Source organism: Prionailurus viverrinus, chromosome C1, assembly GCF_022837055.1.
Source record: "Prionailurus viverrinus isolate Anna chromosome C1, UM_Priviv_1.0, whole genome shotgun sequence".
Lineage (NCBI taxonomy): Eukaryota > Metazoa > Chordata > Mammalia > Carnivora > Felidae > Prionailurus > Prionailurus viverrinus.
In genome coordinates, this window is record NC_062568.1 from 98,217,363 (window position 1) to 98,226,774 (window position 9,412).

Genomic DNA, 9,412 nt, shown 5'->3' on the forward strand with positions numbered 1-9,412 from the left:
TGGCTGCCCCGTGAGATAGTTTCTTAGCCTGTTAGAGCATCAGTGTCCCCATTTATGTCTGTGCCCCCCTCCTGTGGTCCTCGGGAAGGTGTGAGCTGAGGACACGTCAAATGCGCAATACATGTATTTAGTAGCGGCTGAATGAGTTTTGAGATAAGTTGCAACCTTCCCCATAAGATTAGCACTCCCATATCCTTCCGCTGCCACACGTAACCACCGCAGGGCACTAAGGCTTAGAAACTGGCTGTTGTTGGGGCGCCTGGGTGGCTCGGCCAGTTGAGTGTCTGACTCAGGTCCGATCAGGTCATGATCTCACAGTTCGTGAGTTCGAGCCCCACATCGGGCTGGCTGCTGTCAGCACGGAGCCTGCTTCAGATCCTCTGTCCCCGCACTCTGCCCCTCCCCAGCTTGCATTGTCTCTCTCTCTCAAAAATAATAAATATTAAAAAAAAAAAAAAAGAAAGAAAGAAAAGAGAGAGGAAGGAAGGAAGGAAAGAAAGAAAAACTGACCATGGAGAGCCATGGTTCTCAATGGGCTTGGCCTGCCTCCTGGGTCTATGGTTTATTTAGCTAAGAGTCACCAAAACGGTGTGTTGACTCCAGACCAGTGACTTGTGGTGGTGTTTATCCTTTTGTTCCTAGGACTGTTTTCAAAGTTTTGAATTTTGTTTGCTGTTGTTATTGCTTTGGTTTGGTCTCAGCTGTGCTAACTGCTCTTACTAAGCCAGGTAGACGTGGTTAGATGGCAAAATACCCGGATCAGTGCAGCCCACCTGGACAGAGAAATCGGGGTTCTGCTCTTAGAAGCCCAGGTCGGCCCCAAAGGTAGGGGAACTTCCTGTGACCTTGCCCACTCCGGCCACCAGCCTGACATAATGACAGAGACCAGCTCTGACCCCGGCTTTGTGAGCAGTTGGCCAAAGCCCCTCTGTGCCACAGTAACTGAGTACCAACAGAAGCCACCGACAATCTGGCTGTTTCTTTTTTGCTAACGAGCTTACGTATAATATAAATGGCTTTAGCTTGGGGAATACAGGCGTTGTCTGGATGGGGGCAGTGTGTGGGATCTTCACACTGTTCCCAAGGACAGAGAGTTTTAGGAAAACAGACTCGCTGGGATCATCCAGGAGTCCCATTGGGACTGGAAAGTCAAGAGGCCCTTTGTTACTGGCTGGTCTTTGACTTTCAGCCCTCTCTGTTAACCGTTAGCCCGAGGCTGGGGCTTGCTGCCATCGGTCAGCATGGAATTTTGGATGGCAAAAGGATGAGGACGTATGAACAGGAGCAGCATCTCTGGGCCCTCCCAGTGCATGTACACATGCCCAGCACAATCCATTACTCCAAACTAGGAGCTGGGGGTGGTGGCCCACGTGGGTAGGGAGCTTCGGGGCATGTCACTGAGGGAGACCTGAGACCTCACTGGGGCTACAGGGGCTAGGTTCCCGGGCCTGGGTGGGTTCTCATTGCTGCAGCATCTGGGGCAGCCCCACAGTACAGAGGGCCCATCAAGGCCTCAGTGGATCTTTGTGGAAGGCAGGTATAGGGCCAGGTTGACCCTAATCAAATAGCCTGGGCAGAGGGCACACAGGGACTTCTCGACCTGACGCTAGAAAGGCTTGGGTGATGAGAGTCTCCTAAATTAGTTGTTCTTAGTTCTCCCCGCACAGGAGCATCATCGCTGAATTTCTAAAAGCTAAAGATCCCTCAGCCCCACCCCAAACCAATCTAGTCTGCATTTCCGGGCCAGGCGTGGGCATTCACATTATTCCCCAGCCCCCCAGGCGATCTTACCACGTAACCAGATCTGAAAACCACAGTCCCAGACCCAGGGGTAAAAGGCACTTCCCAGGCATCTGAGCAAAGCCCAGGAAATCCACCTGAGTTAGGGAAGCAACAGTTGGGGGCCGGGGAGCTGGTTGAGGGACCCCAGCGTGGCATCTGGCTTGTTCAAGATTTATTCCTGATGGTCCGTGTTGGGGGCCTTTCCTTCCCCCTCAATTTTTTTTTTTTAATTGTGGTAAAATAACACAAAATTTACTCTTAACCAGTTTTAAATGTTCAGTTCAGTGATATTAAGTACATCCACGCTGCGGTGCAACCCTCCCCACCATCCATCTCCACGGCTCTTTTCATCTTGCAACACTGACCCTGTGTCCCCATTAATCACTAACTCCCCACTGTCCCCAACCCCCAGCCCCTGGCAATCACCACTCCACCGTCTCTGACTTTTACTGCCTCCCAGAAGTGCCCTGATGTAGTATTTGTCTTTTGGTGACGGGCTCATTTCACTTAGCATCATGTCCTCGGGGTTCGTCCATGGCAGAGCAGGTGTCAAAACTACCTTCCTTTTCACTTTTATTTATTTATTTATTTATTTATTTATTTATTTATTTTTTAACGTTTTATTTACTTTTGAGACAGGGAGAGACAGAGCATGAACAGGGGAGGGTCAGAGAGAGGGAGACACAGAATCCGAGGCAGGCTCCAGGCTCCGAGCTGTCAGCACAGAGCCCGATGCGGGGCTCGAACTCACGGACCGCAAGATCATGACCTGAGCCGAAGTCGGCCGCTTAGCCAACTGAGCCACCCAGGCGCCCCCCTTTTCACTTTTTTTAATGTTCATTTATTTATTTATTTTGAGAGAGAGAGAGAGAGAGAGCACAAACAGGGAAGAGACAGGGAGAGGGAGAGAATCCCAAGCAGGCTCAGCGCTGGCAGCAAGGAGCCTGAAGCGGGAGCTCGATCTCACAAACCACGAGATTGTGACCTGAGCCGAAATCAAGAGTCAGGCGCTCGACCGACTTGAGCCACCCAGGTGCCCCCAAACTGCCTTCCTTTTTAAAGGCTGAATAATATTCCACTGTCTAGAGTGATGACACTTTGCCTATCGATTCATCTGTTGGTGGACGCTCGGGCTGCTCTCGCATTTTGGCTATCGGGCACAGTGCTGGTACCAGCATGGGGTATATACCAATCTCTTCAGGACACTGCTCGTAGTCCTTTGGGCGTGTATACCAGAAGTGAGAGTGCTGGAGCCCATGGTCATTGTATTTTTAATTTATTGAGGAACCTCCCTCCTGTCTTCCATAGCAGCTGCAGCCTTTCATATTCCCACCCACGGTGCACGAGGTCTCACATTTCTCCATATACTCTCAACACTTGTTTTCTGGTTTTTTGACGGTAGCCATTCTAACAGGCACGAGGCAACATACTGTGGTTGGATTTGCATTTCTCTAATGATCAGTGATGTAGAACATCTCTTCCATTGCTTATTGCCCATTCAGAGATCTTCTCTGGAGAAACTTCTGTTCAAGTACTTTGCCTATTTTTGAATTGAGTTGTTTGGTTTTCTTTTTCTTTTTCAAGTTTATTTGAGCATGAACGGGGGTAAGGAGAGAGAGAGGGAATCCCAAGCAGGCTGTGCACCGTCAGCACAGAGCCTGACGCAGGGCTCGAACTCACGATCCGTAAGATCATCACTTGAGGGGCGCCTGGGTGGCTCAGTCGGTTAAGCGTCCGACTTCAGCCAGGTCACGATCTCGCGGTCCGGGAGTTCGAGCCCCGCGTCGGGCTCTGGGCTGATGGCTCAGAGCCTGGAGCCTGTTTCCGATTCTGTGTCTCCCTCTCTCTCTGCCCCTCCCCCATTCATGCTCTGTCTCTCTCTGTCCCAAAAATAAATAAACGTTGAAAAAAAAAAAAAAATCATCACTTGAGCCGAAATCAAGAGTCGGACGCTTAGTCAACTGAACCGCCCCGGTGCCCCTTTGTCATTTGGTATTCCGTTGTTGAGTTCTCTATGTATTGCGGATATTAATTCCAAATATTTTCTCAGTGCTGGAGACCTTTGTAACCCCAGTCTTCAATATCAGTAGATCAGAACTAAGAAAAAGTTGGTGTGGTTCAGAAGTTGCTAAGAGATTTGGCGTTCTTGATAGATACTTCTGGAAGTGACGAGGATTTGGCTGTGACTCGCAGGCGGGGAGCCTTCCACTTGGGGACTGACCATTTTAATTTGACCTGACTGTGGGGAGTAGCACAGATCCAACAATGGCTTTTCCCAACAGGCTGTGTTGAGCCAGGAAATTGTTAAAGATGGGATAAAGACATCCTTGGAGTGGTTAAAAGCTAAGGAAAAACAGAGATGCCTAGGAGGATAGAAACTGGGGGTCTTCCGGCAACTAGTATTTTTCAGGGCTCAAAGATGCTGTACTTGGGAACCTCTCTATGAACATACAGTGGCAGGCCATTAGAAAATGTTTGTTTCTTCAGAGAAGTACTGTAAGCAATTCTCCCAAACAATGTTCTTTCGCATACTGAGGTGTCACATCTTGGTGGGAGGAGCGAGAATGAGGCACGGTAGCAGAATTGGACCCACTTCGAGCCGTGCCTGAGGGGTGGGCAGACAAAACCGTCTCTCAACCAGACCCCTGGATCGATGCTGACAAGCTGGGCTGGAAGGAAATCCAGGAGGCCCAATTGTAGCTTCCCCGTGGAAAGCTCAAAAGCAACCCATAAAGAGTACCCTGAGGGAACGTCTTACTGCCGCATTTCAATTAACCCTTACAGGCTCTCCTTGGAGAAAATGCAAATGTGTGCACTGCTTGATAGGTCCCTGCTATTTTCATCCCTTATGCAATGAACACAGGGCTCTCCTGCCCCAAATCTCTCGGTGGTTCCTCAGTACCGCCCAGTGCCTTTCCCCCACACCTGCCACGAAGCCCTAACCCTTGGTGCCCTGTGCTGTCCATCACCCCGGCCTCGTCTGGGGGGCTGCAGAACGCCCATCCATACAGCGCTTCCCCCACATCTCCAGCTTTGGGAAGCACGGACTTCCCACTGAGGCCGATTTAGTGGCTTGCCCGGGGTCACAGTGTCATGCGAGACTATACCACCAGCAGCAGACTCTGGAACACCTCATTTGTCGTCCACAAGAACTTGACCTGCCACAGAGGCCGAGGCTAGAGCTACAGATCAGCACTTCCCAGCTATTTACGGGCCGCAGCTTCTGTTTAGGTTTGTGAGTCTCCATCTCTGCGCATCCCCTTCCAGGCAGGAGAGTGCCCTAGTGGGGTTTCCCGCTGAGGTGTTCGTGAGTCGGGGCGTGGACGGGAGGGGAGGGACCGGCACCCATCAAGCCTAGGGCTTCACAAATAGCGTCAGGTGACCCGGCCCGCAGGCCTCTGAGCCGCTCTCACGACTGGTGCCAAAGCCACCTGCCAAGTACGCTTGTCACTTTGTGTTTATCTTTAAATCAACCTAAAACCAGTTCACCTTTTTATCTCCCCTCATCTCAGGCCGATTATTATTTGTGAAACTATGGCTTTGGTATGCTGGGAGACACCTGGTACTCCAAGATACGTTAAAATATGAGCAAAACTAGTACGATGTTTTTAAACGTCTTTGAACTGCATTCCACCGGAAGTCCTCTGGTGGCTGCCAGAATAACACAGTTTGGGGAAGAAACCGCCTCACTTTATCAGATGCTCGTGATTCAGTCAGTCCTTACATACCTGCAGGCTGGAGGCATGATTGTCATTTTTCCGTTGGGGAAACTGAGGCTCGGAGAGTTCAGGGAGTAGTGGTAAGATCATGCAGAGAGGGGGTCATGGGGCTGGGACTGGAACCCAGAGTCTTGACTACCAAAGCAACCCCCGCCTTCCTTCCCCTCTGCCAGGCAAGCCGATGAGCCTTTGGTGGAGTCGCTGCGTCTGTCGTCCCCCTGGCCCTAACTCCATCCTTCCTTTCTTCCGCAGTCCACCCTGGGCTTCGTGGCCCTCGTGCTGAGCACCCTCCACACACTCACCTACGGCTGGACCCGTGCCTTCGAAGACAGCCATTACAAGTTCTACCTGCCTCCCACCTTCACGCTCACGCTGCTGGTGCCCTGTGTCGTTATCCTGGCCAAAGCTCTGTTCCTGCTGCCCTGCTTCAGCCGCAGACTCTCCAGAATCCGGAGGGGCTGGGAGAAGGACGGTGCCGCCAAGTTTATGCTGCCGATGGACCACGCCCTGGCCCAGAAGACGAGCCACGTGTGAGGTGCCCGCCTCTGGCCCCAGAAACCAGACACAGGCAGGACAGTGCCCTGGGCCTGTCGGGGCTGCTTTTCTCGATCGAGCAGGACGGTGAAATTATGCACACATTGGTGGTGTGAGGTCTGAATTCCTGGGACACCAATGTAGGTGGCAACATTCAGAATGGCACACACGTGTGTGTGTGTGTGTGTGATATATATGTTCATGTATATTTCACATATATATATACATATATATATATATAACAGGATTTGCATTTATACTTAAAGAGTTGAGCCCCTGAGATTTCAATTTGTAGATTTAAAAGCAAGAGCCAGATGTTAGAACAGCAGCTCACACTGTTGTGACCTCTGCAGAAATAGACACACGCTCTTTGCACAGAAAAGGCAGTAAGAGGCTCGTACCTTGGTGGATTCCATCCATTTGTGTCCCACTCCCTTTTTGCTGCTTTCCCAAGGCTTTTGTCGAGTTGGAGCCCAAAGGGGGCAGATAAGAGCTCTGCCTGGAGCCTCATGGGATCACAGGGTGGAAGGGTCGCCAGCGAGCAGGGGGTGGGCTCCTCCCTCATTCACCTTCAGCGGCAGCAGGAGGTCAGGCGGTTGCTAGGACCCTGGGGGGTGAGCCTGGTGTCTGTGCCCTGAGAGCAAATTAAAGATGAGTCCTTTGCGGGATAGGGGGTGCAGGGGGTCGGGGCCGAAGCTTTCCCCTCTAATCCTCCTTGAGCTGGGGAGATTTTTTTTTTTTTTCCTGAAAGTCAGAAGTCACCACAGCGGCTACACATTGATCCTCCTGTGGGAGTGTGAAGTCACCTCCGCGTAGGAGCCACTAATGAACCGTCTTGAGAACAAGGGTAATTTTTTTTCCCTCCTTTAAGTTGGTGATGACTGTTCTTCAAACCACTGTGCCTTCTCACCTTTCAGATCATTAGTTTGGATATCTCTTAGGAAGGCCCAGAGCAGGCCCTCTGGAAATCAGTTCGAGGGGGAGGGGGAAACGTAGCAGACAGCCCTCAGCATCACAGCTGAGGCTTTTCTCAGACCCACCCAGGGCACCGAAGGACTGACTGTCCCTGCTGAACTGGTCCTGTGGAAAAACCTTGGGGCCTCATCAGATGCCCTCTGCTGCTGCCAGGCAGAGAACCTGCCAGAAAACCTCACTGGCTCCAACTTCCACACTGCTCCAGGGAAAACAGGGAGCACGTGGGCAATGGTGACCCCAAGGATCACCAACCCCAGTCAGTTACACTCAGAATAGTTGGGAGGGTCTTTTCTACCAAAGCTGCAAACTCGTCAGACTGCTGCCCCAAAGCACAAGAGGCTGGACCCCAACCAGGGCCGCAGGACACGTGTCCTCGAAGCCCATGCCAACCCTTGCTGGTTCCTACTGAAACTGCTGTGATTTCCCCTGTGGATAAATAGCTGTTCTTGGCTGAGCCCCCCAACCCCAGAACCAGGATGATCTGTCCTCTCCACCAAAAAAAAAAAAAAAAAAGACCTGTAGCCACAGAGGGGACAGGGTCCCAACGGAAGACACGAGTGAGACAAACACTGACCTCTGCTCCAAATGGGGAGTGTGGGTCTTCTGGGCCACAGGTATCTTGGGAGCACGGTCAAGCCAGCAAAGGCTGGCGAGACAGCGCTGTGAGAAGAGGATGCCCCTGCCTCCCCCAGAGAGGCTTCATGAGCTCATGTCTGCAGAACGCATTAGGGTCCTTTAGTGAAAAGGGGGTGGAAAAAAAAAAAAAAGCCAAGTGCAAGAGTATCTCATTAGGCCGGTGACTGATGGAGGGAAGGTGGCGCAGGCGAAGCTGTCTGCTTCCTGCAGATGTTTTCCTTCTGCTCCTGCAAGGCTGAGCTGCAGAAGTTTGCCTTCCACATGGGCCCCGATGAAGCGGCGCCATGATCCTCGGAGATGCTCGCTGAAAAGGAGGCAGGCGAAGCACAGATTCCAGCGTTTGCTGAACACAATGAGGGCCCTTCAGAGTCCTGCTGATTGGAAGCAAGGAGAACATGGGCGACTGGGATCCACCAGGATCTCCAACCCCGGGCAGTACTGGTGGCCTTCCTTCTCTGGCCCTCCTCCCTGGGCCCAGGGAATTTCCTTATACCAAAGATGCTGACACATGGCAAAATCCAGCATGCTCCCTCCCCTTCCCCGTCCACCTCCTGCTGCAGGTGCTCCTAAGAGAAGAAAATGGTTCCGAGGTGGGGGTGGCAGGAGGGAACAGGTGCAGCAGGGGACCTGGCCACCCACCAACTGGACAGTCAACTCATGAAAGGCGGGGGGGGGGGGCTGTGTGTTGGGCCTTGATCTGGTGTCTGCTGCTCTTCCCTACCTCACCAGGCAGCTGGCAACAGCACCCCCCCATGAGAGTGGGTCATTCCCTTTCAGCCTGGTAAATTCTATGTGCCTCTGGGTACAAAAGTGCCTGAACCAATGTGCTCCAGAAGTCCTAAATGCCATGGTCTGAGGTTTAAAATCAATGCCATTGAAACAGTCTGTGTATTTTGTGTTTGAAACCTTGTAGGGCTTGTCTAAGAAGCAACAGAAATAAACCCCTAACCTTCTGTGAACTTCAGGCTTTTATTTCTGTCCCGCCGATCACCTGCCCACTCATTCGCTCATTGGCTCAGTGAGCCTTCTGACTGGCGCTTGCTCTGAGGCAATATGCAAGGTGAGTACAGAATGATCTGGGCTAGAGCTCACCTCTGAGGAAGGGTAGACATGAAGATCTTCAGCAACGGGCAAGGAAGGACATGGAGGAGGTCCAGGTGACAACATGGTGGCGGTGGCAGGATGCGGAGGAGGGGGGATGCGAAAGGGGCATCCAAAGAAGCCCCTTCCTGGAAGGCTTCCTGGAGGGGGCGGCGTCTGTGCTGCTGTCAGAAGGCTGCAGCCTTGAATGCAGGTGAGAGCTGCAGTGCTTCTCAAACTAGAATGTGCACAGGAGCGCATGTGGATCTTGTTCAAACGCAGCTCTGAGTCACGGATCTGGGATGAAGCCGAACCTGTGCATTTCTAATAAGCTCCCAGGTGCCCTGGATGGTGTTGATCCTCAGGGATCAGGGCTGAGATGGCTTCCTTCGTCCCCCTTGTGCTGCGTCTCTGCCTTGTTACCAACTTCCCCAGGACGTTGGTCCCCTGGCTGCCCTGGAGAGCTGTGCCCCTGCACGCTGCAGATGTGGCTGCGACCCCTGTTCTCTGAAAGGCAGAAAGAGCAAACGCGCACCCCACCAGAGCCACAGGCTTGCGCTCTGTATGTTCCATGTGGGGTGTCCCCTGGGTGGTCCCACAAGTCGGTCCTGGGTCCATCAAGAAAACAAGAACTCTTCAGAGAACAGCCACCTATCATGCAGTCAACCTTTTCTACTGAAGCAGAA

At 52.2% G+C, this 9,412-nt stretch overlaps 1 protein-coding gene across 3 annotated transcripts in view; it reads left to right on the forward strand.

Annotated features, from left to right (window-relative positions):
- Window positions 1-8,605, forward strand: part of STEAP3 (STEAP3 metalloreductase) — a 47,851-nt gene extending 39,246 nt beyond the window's left edge. For all 3 annotated transcript variants that reach the window (XM_047871871.1, XM_047871872.1, XM_047871870.1), the window contains exon 5: window positions 5,754-8,605. In XM_047871871.1, coding sequence (XP_047727827.1) covers window positions 5,754-6,035 — 282 coding nt within the window. In that variant the 3' untranslated portion in view covers window positions 6,036-8,605. The remainder of the gene's footprint in view (window positions 1-5,753) is intronic.
- The last annotated feature ends 807 nt before the right edge of the window (window positions 8,606-9,412 follow it).